The sequence below is a fragment of the Equus przewalskii genome, chromosome 1 (genome assembly GCF_037783145.1).
Source record: "Equus przewalskii isolate Varuska chromosome 1, EquPr2, whole genome shotgun sequence".
NCBI lineage: Eukaryota > Metazoa > Chordata > Mammalia > Perissodactyla > Equidae > Equus > Equus przewalskii.
The window spans coordinates 174,537,393-174,554,996 of record NC_091831.1 but is presented as its reverse complement, the minus strand read 5'-3'; the positions used below and the strand labels follow the sequence as shown (position 1 = coordinate 174,554,996).

Here is a 17,604-nt window from a genome sequence, read left to right as displayed (position 1 = left end):
GAAGAGTTCCAGTTACAAATGCATCATGGCTTTGTTCAGGAATATCTACTCTTCTCTCTTTTGGCACCGAAGAAAAACTCCAAGTAAACAACTAGAAACAACCATCTTGTCAACATAAGTACTGTAATATTTATTAGCTATACTTAGTCGGCTTTCCTTTCGTATTCATACTAACGTGCAAGAAGACTAATAAGAGAACACAAACCTAAGTTAGGGAAACATTCTGAGGATACTGAGCCCAAAGCTCAAAATGATGACACTGCCTCAGTACAGTTATCCTATAGTAAATCTCTACATTCCCCACTAAAAACAGTAAACATCTTACAAAGGAAGAGAAAAACAAGAAAGAAAGAAAATTGTACAGGAAACTAGTGAATGAAGAAAATTCCAATTCTGAAATTTACCATTAGACAATATCCTGGCTTTCTTTAAAATATAATCAATTTTCACTTTTAAAAGTGGATTAATTTGTTGTTTTTGGTCATTCCTGTCTATTTGCAAGAAAGAGGGCACATTTTTGGTAAGATAATCAAATGAGAAAGATCCATATAAAGCATTAATTTTGAGCCTCAAAACTACTGAGAGAAGTAAAAAGACTAACTAATAGAGCCATATTTATGAAAAAACTAGCTGATTTTATTATCAATGCCGAACAAGTCTTTAAATCAATTAAAATTTATTTACTTAGGCATAAAGTTACTTTCACATTTGTCTACAACCACAGTAAATACAGTTCTTGGCATAGACACAGCCTTTGGAGTTTAAAACATTCCCCACTGCAAGATTACATATATAAAACTCCCACTATTGTTTATGTGATAGTGGATTCATTAACCAAATTAAAATAATTATACTATCTAGAACAAAATAAAATGAAAATAATTTACTCGTAAGAGTCATATTTAAATCATCTTTATTTACAAAATACTATCCTGAGAATTATAATTCCAATAAGCTTCAATTTGAGCAAAAGTATAATCTCTTAAGTAACAGCAGTTACTTAAACTGAAAAGGAGAGAAAAGTCACAATCACTTTTGAAGAGAGACCAGAAACATTGTCAAGTTTCCTGCGCTGGTTCCGGATGTTCAGTAGTCGGCTCATTTGAAGGTGGAGTCAACCCTGATGGGAGTTCACTTCTACTTTCAGGCTGTGGGGGTGGGGGGAAAAATCCAGGTCTTGGGGCAAAGTACTGAGGAAAACCTCTGGGTGCATAGACATTTCTCACTGTTCAAAGAGATTGGGAAAAGACATTTTTTAACTTTAAGCACCCGTATTGCGGTAACTTCCACTACCTATCTTTACATTCAAAAACTGACATCGGCATAATTATTTGATTTAACAAATGAATTATTACAACATTAATACTCCCTTTACACACGAGGAAAGGGAATATTATTGATTTTAGACAATCTTTGTCCTACGGAAATCTAACATCTTGACACCTTTAAAAAAGGAGAATTACTTCAAAATATACAAAAAGTTTCATGTAATACAATTTCCACCAGACTTAGAATGTAGTTCAGTAATTCTCAATTCTAATTTGATATTATCCTAAAATATTTCCAGTTAATCAAAGGCCATCTTGAAATTCCCCAAACAAAATCATTTTAATTCACCTTAAGCTTTAAAAATAGAGGAGCAAAGAAAGAAGGAATGACTGCATCAGGTAAATAATAGACTTGTATCTAATGTTTGATAACCATGTATTTATTCTGTAGAAACCTACAGCTCTAAATGGTAATGATAGGTATAAAAGCAATAAATTACTCCTTTTTTCTTATGTGAGGCTACGAAAGAATTTCAAGAAACTCAACAATTAGTCTAAACATGATAAACATTTTAGTTTTTAAATAAGAGGGACTGCATGGGAACCACCTAAGAAAAAGATTTAAAGAAATACTTTAGTCAGTAATTTTAGCGTTAAAATAGAAAATAATTATTTTTACCAATTGACACAGTAACCAGTTTCTATCAAATAAGATACAAATAACATCAGTCTTAACTAATCCTGCAGAAAGCCAATGATGTTCTTGATCCGGAAATACAAAAACAATTGCACATTAAGAGGAATCAAGGTGAAGTCCCACTACAGTCTGCTGATGGCTGGCCACCTGCCCAAATGGGAAATTAATGGTACACCCACAGCACGTGAGAAAAATGGTCTTCCACTGTTTCACTACGTGAACAGAAAGTAGAATAAATATCTCTGATTTACTCTATAAACACATATTAATTTAAAAAAACAAACAACATACTTGAGAAGGGCGGCGGCGGCGGGCCCGGGAAATCCCTGGGTGGAAAGCAGTCTCGGGGAGCCGCGTACACGTGTCCCGGGGGCGGTGGAGGCAGGGGCGGGCCGCGTCTCACCATCGGGCCCCGCGCATCCACTGCAAACAACGGGGCTCTGACCGGCGGGACTGGCGGTGGGACAAAGCCGGGACCCGCTGCTCCACTTTCGGCGGGGAGAGATGAATCAGGCACATTTAAATTCTGTAACAAATTGACACCCGGCAGTCACTAAAACAGCAAAACTTGCGGTCGTTTTCCTGAACATCCTGGGCTTAGAAGCAAGCACCTGGGCACCCAGGCAAAAGCAGGCCATGCTCGTCTCAAAGGGCGCCAGAGAAAGACTGTTTTCTACCTCAGATGGATTTTGGCTATCACAAATATTTTCATTCCACAGAAAAAAGTTTTACCCAACAAAGTAAGGTTCTAGCTAAAGAAATAAACCCAAGAATCGTCCAAGAGTACCAAAAGAAACATTCTTTTATCAAGCATAGACTGAAAAAAAAGGAAAGATGCTTATGTTTATATTTTCAGGGTGACTAAACCCAGGATTGTAAACGTACTAAACAAAAATATACTTTCAAACATTCAAATAAAAATCTAAGGGGGAAAATCCAAATTCTTGCTTAACTATAGTAAACTCTCTAAAGCCTTTAGTCTAGAAGTTGTACTTTATCACCACAGAGCACAATCCAGAAAAGAAACAGCTATAATGCTGGGTAGGAAGTACATTTGTCAAAATAAGAGAAGCAGCTTTATATCAAAACTAGATTGCCGGTTAAATTTCTATTCTAGTAAATGTACAGACTAGAAGGCTCATGAACACATGGATAAAACTCCATTTTCAATACTTACACCAAGATCGTCTTTGCTATCATTTGTACTGGATTCCATTTCTGAAGACACCGGCCCATCTAAACATAAAAGTTAAACCATGAAAATGTATGATTTACCACTCCGTTCCTGGAATATCTCCAGATCACAAAGGACATCGATATCTTCCCACCCACCCTTGTTAGTGCCTAAACTAGCTTGATACCAGCATCCCAAGCTGGGGCCACAAGAACAGCTTGAGATCCTGGAGATGTCGGCAGACTCTGCAAGGGCACAGGGCAGTGATGTCCTAGCTTGCTCCAGGCAGGCGGGCAGCAGCATCAGATTTCCAGGAGGCAGGAGCCCACCCCCTCCTTTCTTCCCTCCTTCCTTCCTTCCTTCTTGCACTTTTCTCCCATCTTTTTTCCGTCCTTTCTTTTCTCCCTCCCTCCCTCCCTCCTTTCCTCCCTCTCATCCTTGCTTATTCCTCCATCAGGTAACATGGACTAGCATTTCAATTTAGCCACTGTTTCTAAACAAATGTTCCCGGATGTTGTTATCAAGAACTGCTCTCTCTGAGACCATAAATTCAAACCAGCCCTCTCTGACCACAAGCACCTATCCTGTCCCAGCTTTCAGTGACCACTCTCTCTATACCTGGACTTGCCAGTCACTGAAGCTTCCAGCGCTCTGATCTAACAGCCTCCTCCTCTCTCCATTTCCCTCCCTAAGTCACCAGACTTGAGCGTCCACCGCTTCGGCCAGTCATCACCGTCCTCGCTCTCCCGGCCATTTTTCACACGTGTGTGACACCATTCCAGCCCTAGATTAATCCAGCTCTCTGCTTCCACTTGGTCTCCACCTGAGCCACTAAGCACTTCTGGTGCTAAACAGCAAAATAAACCACAGAGCCATGTAGACCGGCAGCACTCCAGGCTGAGGGCTCTGCAGCCACCCCTCCAGCTGCCTGCTGCCCAGCCTGCCTTCCGTGTCTTCTAGGCCAGTTTTCTGCTCAGCAGTTTCAAACCTCCATTCTCCTCAAACCGACTACACCAGTCACTTAGAAAGCCGCTGAACTTTTTGTACTCAAACATATAAATGGATCAGCAACTATACTCCATGATCTTTCCTCCTATTATCATGGAAAAGGATCCTCCTAGACATCTATAACCCTGATTCTGAGCTCAGAATCCCTCGCCTCCAGTTTCCTCATGTATCATCTTGTTTCCCCCTCCTGGCTTTCTGCTGGATCATCCTATCAGCAAGTCTCTCCCAACTGCTATTTAAACAAGAGAGGGAAAGAGAATACCCCTAGGCTACCTCTCTCCTTCACAGTCAAGGATTCTTCTACATAAAGAGTTCGGAATTCCTCCCATTTTGTTCTCATTTTACTGCAATCTATTTGCAATAACCACTGCTCTACTGAAATTACTTGCACCAAGATCAAAAATAGTCTCTTTTTTGCTAAATTAAAATTGACACTTTTAGTCCATAGTTATGTGGTTTCTCACCATTGTTGACTGCTCCATCCCCTCTTGAAAGCTGGGCTCCCAGCCTTCAGCTTCTGTGATGGTCCCTTCCTCCCTCTCTCCTTTCTAGCCGCTCCTTCTCAGTCTCTTTGGTGGGCTGCACTACGGCTGACCATCCTTAAATGGGGGTCCCCTCAGAGCTCCACCCTCAGCCCTATTCTCTTCTCATCCTCTCCTTGAGAAATCCCATCCACTCCCACAGCTTTAACTTGATGTCTAACACTAAGGACTTCCAGATGCGTCACTCAGCTCCAGATATTTCCCCCAGGACTTCAAAGCTTGAGCGGCCTGCTTGAATATTCATGCAGGTGGATCACAGGTGCTGCTAATTTTGTAAGTTGAAAATGTAACATAATCTTTCCTGCGAAACTTTCTGCTGCTCCTTGTCCCTAGTTTCAGACCAATGAATGGCCCCAGGTGCCACAGCCAGGAACCTGGACATCAGCCAAGACTCCTCCTCCCTCACTCCCACATGCCTTGAACCCTAAATTCTCCCAATTCTATTTTCTGTCTGTCCACATCTATCTATCCCCTCTGCTAAATCACCCACATCGCTCATGTAGATTTCTGGCACAGTCGCCTAAAAGGTTCCCCTCCTTCCAATCTTGACTGCTCCCTCCAATCTATTCACCATAATGCAACGAGAGTAATTTCGCTGAAATGCAGATCTGATTGTATTATTTCTCTGTTTAAAATCCTTTTTTAATGTGTTCGCATTATCCTGTGAATTAGGTCCAAATTTCTGAACAGGTTTGCAAGGCCTTGAAAACTGTATGCACTGCTTACCTCTTCACTGCTTGTTTCAGTACTCCCTGGCTCACGCTCCATGTAACCGCCATAATTTCCTAGGCACTCAACTCTAAAGCTTTAAAGATGCTATTCTCTCTTCCTGGAACATTATCACCATCATTTTCATCCAGCTAATTCTTCCTTTAATTACCAGCTTGTATGTCACTTCCTCCAAGAAGACTTTCTTGACCATCCCACACTCAAAACACCAACACCTCCTCCTGGGGAGTGCCCTAAAGCTCCCATAATCTTCTGTACTCATTACTTTTGTCACCACGTAGTGCTGTCGCCTCAGGCCTTTACTAGACCTCAAGGGATAAGGAATGCTCATCCTATTTGCCACTGAAACAGAGCCACTGCCATCAATGCCTGTCATTCAGTAAGCATTCTATAGACATTCAGTGCATCAGTGGCTGGTCCTCTCACTTCCATAAAGTACAGGGATCAAGACCATGGCTCTGGTGTCAGACAGACATGGCTTCAAATCCTGCCTCTGATACTTCCTACCTGAAATCTTGAGCACCTTTCTGTGCCTTGGTTTCTTCATCTATAAAATGAGGATAACAGTATCTACTTCATCGGTTCATTGTGAAGATCAAATGAGATAATTCACTTTTATTCCATAAATGTTTACTGAGCTCTAAGTGCCAGTCGATGTGTTTCAACCATCTCTCTCACCATTCTCCTTCATGTAAATACCATATATGGACAACCCAGTACTAATCTATTACACATGTATAGAACTTTTCTGTTTACAAAACACTTTCAACACACATTAATTCATTTAGCCCTAAGATCTTATTAAGTGATTAATAACTCAGCTTTACAGCCATTATCCATCAATGACTCATGTTGTCTCTTTTCTTTGTTTTGCTTATGTTGCTCATTATTACTGGCACAGACCTCCACCTCTCAACTAATTTTTCAAATTCCCTCAAAAGCAGCTCAAATGCCACCTCCTTCATGGAGTTTTCCCTGATCCTTCAACTAGACGGGAGCTCTCGCTTTCCATGAACACAGTATATTCTTTCATGGGACTTACAGTATTAGTTAAATATTTAGGTTTTTGTCTTTTTCCCCTATTTAATTATTAGCTTCTTGCAGCCAAGCACTGTACCTCATTATAATTATATTATCTGCCATGTCAAGCAGGGTACCTTCTAAACAGAAGGCACTTAAAAATTACTTGCTAAGGGGCTGGCCCCGTGGCCGAGTGGTTAAGTTCGCGCGCTCCGCTGCAGGCGGCCCAGTGTTTCGTTGGTTCGAGTCCTGGGTGCGGACATGGCACTGCTCGTCAGACCACGCTGAGGCAGCGTCCCACATGCCACAACTAGAAGGACCCACAACGAAGAATACACAACTATGTACCGGGGGCCTTTGGGGAGAAAAAGGAAAAAATAAAATCTTTAAAAAAAAAAAAAAAAAAAAATTACTTGCTAAATTGGATATTGTTCAATGCTTTAAAAAAAAAAAAGGACATGTAAAAAATTTTAAATGGCATTAGTTGAGAAACAGATGTTCAATCCACATATACTTTCATTCCATTAAGCTTGAATTAATAAGGGAAAACAACTTCAAAAGCCAAACAGTTAAAAACAATTAACTTGATTATAACTAATAAAAGAAATCCAGGCCACAGGTGTGCTTCTTTGCTTATTACTCAAAAAAGATTGATTTTCTAAAATAATAAAGATTATAACTGGTAATGCCCTCCCCCAATATATATCTTTTCCTGAGGAATTTTTTATCAATAAATTTAATTTTCTACTTATTTTTAATCTTTTTATGTTCTTAATGTTATGCACTCCTGACTGATACACTGGATATATACTTTTCCCAACGTCAGTGGGTTGGTGAGGTGGTTTAAGTAAAAGAGCGTCTGACAAATAGTAGGCTGCTCAGTAACTGTTAGTTAAATCTAAGTGTAAAATGTTTAAACAAGGTTAACTGACTAAACCATCAACAGAGCATGCACTCAAATTATTTTTCTGGTGGACGTTCACATCCATTCACACTAGCCTAACTCCCCTGATTACTAAACAGGATACATGTAAGTTGACTGGAAAAACTAGAATACAAATCATGGAACAGAGTAAAATTTACCGTCAAAGGTACACACAGTCAACCCATTACCAGGTGCCCTAACCAGCCAACAAGGAACGTGTAGATGCCATGGACGTGTACAATATAACAAGAAACACAAAACCAGGAAGTTTTCAGGAAAGAGATTTTGGCCTTAAGAGCTACCAGAGACGGCAATTATATTAGTCCTTTGTTCAGCTTCCTGCTCTTTAGAATGCCACCATTATCAAGAAACACATACGCACACACCAAGCATTTCTTACCTGCTTTACCCACAGATGGCATAGGGACACTCCTGAGTTCCGCTGGTCCAGACAGTCTACCAGAATTGGGATAAAATCTGTCATGCCTTGGCGGAGGGAGCGCTGGATCAGGATATGGCCGACCTAGAAAACGAGTTTTAAAAATATCTTCATTACTATAAAAGTAACTCGAGTTTCTTTAAGTTTAATATATTGAACACAGACATTTCTCCTGCTTCCTAAAACAAATCTTGGACTGCAAAAGTTTCCTGAGTAACTATTTAAGGATTTGTTCTATCACACAACAGTAACACCAGCATGGTTAAGAAGAGAATTACTAAGATGGATAAAGGATTCAAATGTTTTCAAGTTGAATACCGGTAACTAATCAAGTAAAAGCAGCATCGGCACTTAGAACACGAAGAAATAGTTTAATCTAATGATTGAGAAATTTAAATGGAATGGAAAGAAAAATTCCCAGAAAGTAGCTGATAAAAGCACTGATCTATTCATATCATAGGTTACGACTCTGGGATAAAGAGACCAATGGTATAGAAAGAATGTCTAAGAAACAGACCTAGGCAAATATGGACATCTGATTTAACATAAAAGTAATATTTCAAACTGATGAACGAATATATAGTATTAAAATAACGGCCTATCCAATGGGGAAAAAACTCCTCACACTAAACAGTAAAACAAAAATAAAATCCAGATTAAAGGCTGAAAAATCAAAACAAAATTTTAAATTTTTAGAAGAAAACAACATATATTTTTGATCTAGGGATAGGTCTTAAACAAAACAAAAACTCCATAAAAGTAAGGATGGATTAAATTCACCCATAACATAATTTGAAATTTATGCATAACAATAGCATACAAATAACAGAGAAAATATTTGCAAAAAGACAAAAGATTAGCATTCAAAATATGCTAAGAATTCCTATTGAGCAAGAGATAAAATGGATCAGGCAATTTACAGGAGGAAAAACAAATGACCAACAAATGTGAAAAGATGCTCAAGCTCACCAATAATCAAAGAACCACCAAGAGAAATGATTAGATAAAAATTTTAACTCACATGGCTGGAAATATTCAAAACAGTCTTACATTAAGTAATAGCTACTCTCAAATACTTCACACATAACCACACTTGAGGACACTATCTATTAAAACCAAAAACATGCATAACCTTTGACCCAGCAATTTCATTCCCCAGACTCATCTCTAAAGATAAGGCGCAGAAAGGCAGTTCACGGCAGCATCATTAGTAAGGTGGGACACTGCAGACAGCCTAAATGCTCATCAAAGGAGACTGAGAAACATCTTGTGGTATATTTATACACTGAAATACTATACAGCAATTAGAGTAATAAACTTTACACAGAGTAAAATGGAAAGAATTCAAGAACATAATGCTGACAAAGAAACTTGATAAAACAGAAATATACCTTTTTTTAATCATATATGGACTGTAAGTTTACACCCACTACTCATGAGTAGCTATGTCTGGGGAAGAAGGAAGGCCATGGCCCCGGGAAAGGGAACAGAACAGACCTCATTCATTTATACAGTGTGCTATTTCTTTTTATGTTTTAGTTACGCATACGTGCATGCACACACACACATATAAATCTGAAGCAAATACTAATATGTAAATTCTGGGAGGTGACATACAGGATTTTGCTACATATCTGTGTTTCTGTTTCTTCATCTGCAAAATGGGACAAACACTCTTAAGAGTATTAGAATGATTTATAAAAAGCACTTAATACCTGGCAAAAAGTAAACACCCCAAAGCAATCGTAATGATCAATTAAATTTTTATAAACTATGTTAAAATATAGTATCGACTAGTCTCCAATTTATGACCATAAATTTCAAATGGATACTCAACACTGCCCTGTAACATACCACACTTCACCGAAGTTTGAGCTCCTTCACTCTCAACGAATCCTGTATGACTTTTTTCTCCCTCTTCAACTCTCTGGCCATCCCCTCCGCGCCCACCCCAAGTTAATGAGCTTGCCAAATCAACAAAACATGCAACTAGACCCCCTCACCGACCCTCGCCCAATCTCTACATCTGCACCCCTTGCTCCACCTCCCTCTTTTTACAATAGATAAAGTGATTCAGCTCCTATCTAACTTCTCAGTTACACTCTGGATCCCAGCCTTTCTGTTTCCTACTCAAGGGCTTACTTTTATAATTATACCCTCTCCCATACATCATCAACTTCTCCTCCTATCTTGGATTATTCTCAACAGCAAATAAACATGTTGTAATATTTTCGATCTTTACAAATCTCATCTCTCACTTTTACTGAAAGCAAATTTTTTCAAAACGTCGTCTGCATTTGGTCCCACATCCTAACCTCCCCTCAATCTACTCTCTTTAGGAAAAGTGAAAATTAAAGTTTATGTGTATAAACATACACAGCAGTACTTTATCAACCAAATACTAATCATCAGAATTTACACAGGATCATTATACAAGAAGATATAAGTGATACGAGAGATATATACACTCCCAAAAAACTGGTAGCCCCAAAATTCGGAAAGAGTTTTAAAGTAAATATCATCCTCTAAGAAGATAAAACCATTGCTGAAGATGTTAGGACCCCTTAAGTTTATGAGGACTCCAAAACCTCACTAATGAGATTAAAAAGAGCCTAAGTTAAGACAAACTGTAATTCCATCAAACAAATCTCGTCTAAAAATATGTTCGCAATCCAGGACAATGGTCTGCAGGAATGTCTACGAACCAGAGCGAGTAAAGTAAAATCCACGCCTGTGCTTCTAAAGCCAGCAAACTGTTCTGATCTGCTCAGCCTGCTTTTGTTTCTCAAAGAAAAATTTAAAACCATCCTCATCAACCTGGCTATATATGTCTATTTGTCCAGCTCTTCAAGAAAAAGAGACAAAAGTAAGTTTTTATACATGCAAGGCTGAAGACCAGACTTAACTCATGGCAATACCACCAAGGTAACAGCCGCTCAGCCTCTTTGCTACCCCTTACATAAAATATATTATCCAAACCAGAAAAAGATAAGCTCTGACAAAATAACGGAAGCCAGGAACACACTCCCTGCTCTTTCAATAACTAAGACTAAGAATATTAAAGCTCAAAAAAGGACAAGGTGGAGAAGCGACATAATTCCCCTTTAATTCACACCTCTCTACCCCACGTCGTAAGAGATTTGCTGAGAATTCAGATTCTTTATTCTTCTCTATTCCTTCTCCCTGTTGGAAAAGGAGGCTGTACGACTAGACAGAGGACTAGAAGGATACTGAAGGCGAGCTCTGATCAGGAGGAGCACTGAGGATCAAGAACGCCAAAGAGTAAAAAAATGATAAAAACCGAAACTTTGTTTCATTAAAGTATCTGTGGTTTTCTTACTCTATTTTTTAAGTTAAAATCCTACCAAAATAAAATATTTACATGAACTTAGACACAATTACGATCTTTCTTGTTAGATTCATGAATATAATTATTTACATATGATGAATTGTTACTCGGGTTAACACCAGCACTATAAATTATTTGTAACTTCCCTGTAGACATAATTCTCAAGAATCAGTTACAAGGCTAATAGCCAAGAATTCTGCAGGTTCATTCTCTCACAGTCAAAAAGCTATCATTTAAATTCTAGCATTACTTTTCTCATTTGAATTATTTGTTACTAATATTGTTGAAACACATTACTAATTATATAGTTTATATAAGGCAGAAGAATATCTTAATATCCATGCTTCTTAAAATGTATTAGTAACTACTAAATGGGAGTTAAGAGATCAATTGTTAAAGATTTCCTAAAGACTTGCTGAGACTATTACTCTTCAAGATTGCTTAATACGCACAGCTTTCTAAACAAGAACTGCAAAGGCAAGACAGTTACTTAGAGGCCGTTCATCAGAAAAGGCTAACCAAGAAAATGAAATATTCCTTTCTTCCAAAGACTAATTTAAAACCCAAGAAATTGTAGAACACAAATATACTTTTTTTAACAGTTATATAATAAGTGAAAATACATTATATAAATATATTCCCTCTGGTAAATTGCATTCATGTCCTCAATTCTTTACCCTTCCTTGCATCCTTGTCCTCAAGAGGTGGGATATATTTCCCGCCCAATGAGTCTAAATTCTGTCATGTGACTTGCTTTGGTCAATCACATGTTAGCTGTTGTGACTCAAAGAGAGGCTTAAAAAACACTTGCATGTTTTTTGTGAGTTTTTTTTTGATGAGGAAGATTGGCCCAGAGCTAACATCTGTTGCCAATCTACCTCTTTTTGCTTGAGGAAGATTGTTGCTGAGCTAACATCTGTGCCAGCCTTCCTCTGTTTTATGAGGGACACCGCCACAGTAGGCTTGACAAGCAGTACTAGGTCCATGCCTGGGCTCCGAACCTGTGAACGCCAGGCCACTGAAAGTGGAGCACAAAAACTTAACCACTATGCCACCGAGCCAGCCCCTAGCACTTGCATGTTTCTGTTTTTCTCCTCCTCTACTTCAGCAGAAGGATGAGAGACTCACAGAATGAAGTTCCCTTTGTTATGGAATGAAGCACTGAGCAAGGTAAGTGATAGCGGTTAAATTTTTGTTGCAGCTCAGTATTTAAGAATTTATAATTGACTGGTTATCTCCAGAACATTTCCTGCTAAAACTCTAATTCTGATTACTATAAAATATGTGAATATTAACAACTTATTTATATTATTCATCAAGAACATTTTTTCTGCTTAAATTATAAAAATTTCTAACTAAATTCATAAGATGAATAAAACAAACTGAAAATGTCTGTGCATCTCAATGCTGGTCACAGAGCTGTGCTCAAATCATGAAAAAATCATCAAGTTAATGCGTAAGAATACTTGTACTTTCCTATTTGTGTATAAGGCTTTTTTTTTTACTTTTGACTTTAAAATAAAGATTCACAGAAAGCTGCAAAAATAACAGAGAGAGGTTCTGCATACGTTTTACCCAGTTTCCCCCAGCGTTTACATCTTTTTTAACTACAATGCAACACAATAACCAGGAAACTAACACTGGCACAATGCACGTGAATAGCTCCTGCCATTCTGTCACATGTGCAGACGCGTGTAACCACCACCAGACTCAAGATACTACTCCAACGCCAAAAACATCTTCCTCGGGTTCCCCTCCACAGTCACGTCCACTCTCCCACCCAACTCTCCCTAACCCATGGCAACCACTAATCTGTTCTCCATTTCTAGAATTTTGTCATTTCAAGAATGTTATATACACGGAATCACACAGTATCTGAGCTTTGGAGAATTTTTTTTTCACTAACATAATGAGATCTATCCAACATTTGAGATCAACATCAACATCTGACATCTCTCCAAACTGCTGCATGTACCAAGACTTCACTATTTCCAGTTGATTTCCACTGTGGGTGAGAACACACTGCATGATTTCCATTCTTTTCAATGGGGTGAGGTTGTCTCACCACCCAGGATACGATCTATCTAGGGAAAGCTTCCATCCGGTCCTGAACGGGATGTGTATTCTGCTGCTGTTGGGTGACGTGTTCTATAAACACAGACGAGGTCCCGCTGGTCGGTGGTGTGGGTCAGTTCTTCTGTATCCTCACTGGATGGTCTGTCCAGTTGTTGTATCAGCTGGTGAGAGTGGAGCTGAAATCTCCAACTGTAATTGTGCGTTTGTCTGTTTCTCCTTTCAGTTCTATCACTTTTTGCTTCACAGGACTTTGCAGCTCTGTTGTCTGGTGTGCACACATTTAGGATTTGCTGTGTCTTCTCGGCCCATTTTATCATTATGTAATGTCTTTCTCTGTCCCTGGTAATTTTCTTTGCTCTGAAGTCCACTTTATCTGATACTAATAACAGCCCCTCCTGCTTTCTTTTGACGACTGTTTGCATAGCATATCTTTCCCATCCTTTTACTTTCAATCTACCTACCTACACTGTTACACTAGAATGAGTTTTGATGAGACACAATAGCTGAATGGTGGTTTGCTGGCTTGTTTTTTAATCCATTCTGCCAACCTGTCTTCCAATTGCTGATGTTAGGACAGTTTACATTTAATGCAATTATTGATATGTTGGGGCTTAAGTCTGCCACTTGCTTTTGTTTTCTGTTTCCTCTGTTTATTTTTCTTTTCTTTTTCCCGCCTTCGTATGGGTTACTTGGACATTTTTAGAATTCCATTTTGCTTTATCTGACCTAGAGTGTTTTTCAGTATGTCTTTAAAAATATTTTCCAGTGGTTGCTCTAGTGATTACACAACTTACCACAGCTTACTGGTGTCAACATTTACCAGTTCAAGCAAACTGTGGCTTAACCTGGAACTGGAAGTCTCCCAGTAAGTTTTTAAAAACGGAACAAGGGGTGTTCACCGACGAGTTTAGACAAGAGTGCTGGAAGCAGTCTTTGGTTTTACTAACATCGTATATTACATGTTACTTGGTCTACCACCTAAATTGAAAATTATCTAGCAAATCTCAATGTTAACCATTAATACCTGGCTAAATTTTCTATTACGCAGCTAAACAGCCTACACAGATGACGCAGTTCCTCTGTCTCTCGGTGTAAAAGACTCAAGTCCGAACAGGTAAAGCAAGTTTCAAAAACCACACAAAAAGATAAAAAGCGAACACTGGAAACCAGACTTCTTCAATTCCAGTCCGAATGCTTTCTCACCTAAACCGTTCTTGCTCTACAACATGCAATCTGAGTCACAAACACAGAATAGAATCTTAGATGAGCAGATACAGCGCACCGCACACTCTTCAAATCGATTTTGTGTACAAACTGTGCCAAAGTCGAATCAGCCTTATCCCAATACAGTGACCAAATCTGTGCGTTAACCTTCACTAATCATTCATACTCCACACAGTTTGGGAAGAAAAGATGACTAAAACTTATACTCGTCTATAAGAAGACTGAATCTCCAGCTAAAAGTAATGAGACGAAAATGTCGAGTACTTGAAGAAACTAGGTCCCTACTTGCTAACAAAACCTCTAAGCAATAAAAATGTCTGGGCTAGAATACATAGGAAAAAGACAAGTTATAGTGTATCTTTTCTATATATCTCACTATATAAGGTGAGAAAGATTTTCACCCTCTTCAAAGTAGCTAACAGTGCAAAAACAAAAGATTCCTTGGAACAATGGAATCATTTAAAATTATTTCTGCTTACTCATCTCAAGTCAATGAAAATTTTAAAAATTTCTGCCAAGTACTAATATGTTAAGGGAATATATGAATTTTATGAGGTATGCTTAATAGGACTAAATTACAGAAAATCGCCAACAACTACAGAATACATACTCTTTAGAAATTTAGTTATTGTAGCTGTCCTATTATTTTTTAACACAAATGTCTTACACTAAAATATTTTCAAATTTAAGAAAAATTTTAAAGGCACAATTACTACTTTTCCGGAAAGCAGGACTCTGCACGAGTCCTGACAATTCAACATAATATAAAATGTAGGGGGATTACTTTAGATTATCGCCCCCTCTGTCTTATGGAAGTCCATACTTCAGAGCTGAGAAAACAGTGACAGGTAAAATGAAATGCTCAAGATTACACAAAAATTCACAGCAAAGATAAGGTAAAGCCAAATCTCCTCATTCTTTGTTCTCTAATTTACCAATTAGCTAACTGTAAAACAAAACACAAGAAACACCCCGGAAACCTGTCAGTGACTCTTTAGACGGGATGGCAATGTACCAAGGGCAAACGCTGAATCCTTTTGTAATTTTACTCTAGGTGGGAACACAGCTAATAGCTAAATGCATTTATCAGCTTTCCTCCAACTCAAGCCAGAGTCTCAGGACTCACTGAACCCCGCTCGTCCATAAAGTTTAGAATAGTCTCTAAAACTCCCTGCTGTGTCTGCAGAATTATACCATTTCATTAAAATTAGAGATGGCACAGGTGATCGCTGTGTTCAGTCAAACGGATCAGGTACAGTATTTGGAGACACTCTCTATAGAATGGATGCATATCTCTTCTATGAAGACATCAATTCAGAAGGTCAGAATTTTGAATTTTTAGTTAGACTTTGAAAATAATGAATACCAGGTTCCATTTCTAGCATGGCGGAGTAAGCTCACAACAGATTGGCCCTCTCACATAGAATAACTCTGGACAATCTACAAAAGAAACTACCTGTAGTGCAGCTACCACAGAAAGCAGAATGGAGGCTCCTCAAAAAAATCAAAAATAGAACCACCATATATAATTCAGCAATTCTACTTCTGGATATTTATCCAAAGTAAATGAAAACACTAACTCAAAAAGGTATCTGCACCCCCATGTTCATTGCAGCATTATTTACAATAGCCAAGACACAGAAACAACCAAGTGTCCACTGATGAATGAATGGATAAAGAAAATGTGATATATATATACATGATGGAATATTATTCACCTGTAAAAAAGAAGGAAATCCTGCCATTTGCAACAACATGGATAGAGCCTGAGGGCATTATCCTAAGTGAAATAGGTGTGACAGAGAAAGAGGAATACTGTGCGATCTCATTTATATGTGGAATCTAAAAAAAAAAACAAAAAACAAACTCACAGAAAAAGAGATCAGATTTGTGGTCACCAAATATGGGGGGATGAGGCACAGAAACTGGAGGAAGGTGGTCAAAAGGTACAGACCTCCAGTTACAAGATAAACAAGGACTAGGGAAGCAATGTACAACATGGTGACTATAGTTATCGCTGCTGTGTGACATACAGGAAAGCTGTCAATAGAGTAAATCCTCAAAGTTCTCATCAGAACAACAAATTCTTTTTTCTCTCTCTTTTATTTTCCATCTATATGAGATGATGGATGTTACGTAAACTTATTGTGGTAATTATTTCATGATTCATTTTACTTATGATGTAAGTCAAATCACTGTGCTGTACAACTTAGACTTACACAGTGCTGTATATCAATTATATCTCAATAAAACTGGGAAAAACTAAAAGATAATAAAATAAAATAACTAGGCTTTGAAGCATGAACAAAAGTAGGCAGATTTGAGAAAGGAGTGGGAACTTGGGGGAAGGGACTGGCATGGGGGAAGTTTTCCACTTTTCATGGTTTAGCCTGAAGGCAGACCATAGTCCACCAGCAGCATAGAGCAGTCAAAACTCATAGAACTTTCTGGCTTGAAAAATCAAAGGACAGAGCCCAAGAGAACCAGAGAAGTAGAGCCTAAAATTCTGAGTTTTCTGCCCAAGTCTATGGCTGACCCCTGAACCACACATCTGTGAGAAAAACTAAGCAGTTTCCAGCTGAGGCTAAAAACTGAACTGATATTTGAGCTGCTGCCCACCAAGGAGAGAAAGTCTACAGTCTGACCAACTCAACTGTCTTGTAAAACGAAACCAACAATACTCTTCAGAGACAGATCACAAACTCCAGAATTTCCATAACATCTAGGATACAATTCAATACTACTCCACACGCCAAGAGACAGGAAAATGTGACCCATTCATAAGGGAAAAGACAATCGGTAGAGGCCATCCTCAAGACGACCCTGACGTGACAGTGGTCACACAGGACTCTAAAGCAGCCTTTAGAAAACTGCTCAATGAGTTTTAAAAAAATACTTCTAATGAATAAAAAGACAAGAGATTTCAGCAGATAAATCAAAATACAAAAGAAAAAAAACAAATGAAAATTCTAGAACTGGAAAATACAACATCTAAAATAAAACTTTTACTGGATGGGCTTAATAGGAGAATGGAGATGACAGAGGGAAGAGTCCATAAACTTGAAGATGGAGCAATAGAGATTATTCAACCAAAAGACAAAAGGAAAAAAACTGGAAACAAAATGAAAAGAGACTCAGGGATCTGTGAGACAG

At 38.4% G+C, this 17,604-nt stretch overlaps 1 protein-coding gene across 17 annotated transcripts in view; it reads right to left on the bottom strand.

The window, feature by feature from the left end:
- Positions 1 to 896: 896 nt before the first annotated feature.
- The window catches only part of MIA2 (MIA SH3 domain ER export factor 2), an 88,079-nt gene continuing 71,371 nt past the window's right edge, over positions 897 to 17,604 (bottom strand). For all 17 annotated transcript variants that reach the window (XR_011542553.1, XM_008519426.2, XM_008519428.2 and 14 more), the window contains 4 exons: positions 7,764 to 7,886; positions 3,143 to 3,201; positions 2,257 to 2,491; positions 897 to 1,225 (listed from right to left, as the gene is read on the bottom strand). Coding sequence is in view for 16 of the 17 variants with exons in the window: in XM_008519426.2 (XP_008517648.1) it covers positions 1,059 to 1,225; positions 2,257 to 2,491; positions 3,143 to 3,201; positions 7,764 to 7,886 (584 nt within the window). In the remaining variant the exon portion in view is untranslated. The remainder of the gene's footprint in view (positions 1,226 to 2,256; positions 2,492 to 3,142; positions 3,202 to 7,763; positions 7,887 to 17,604) is intronic.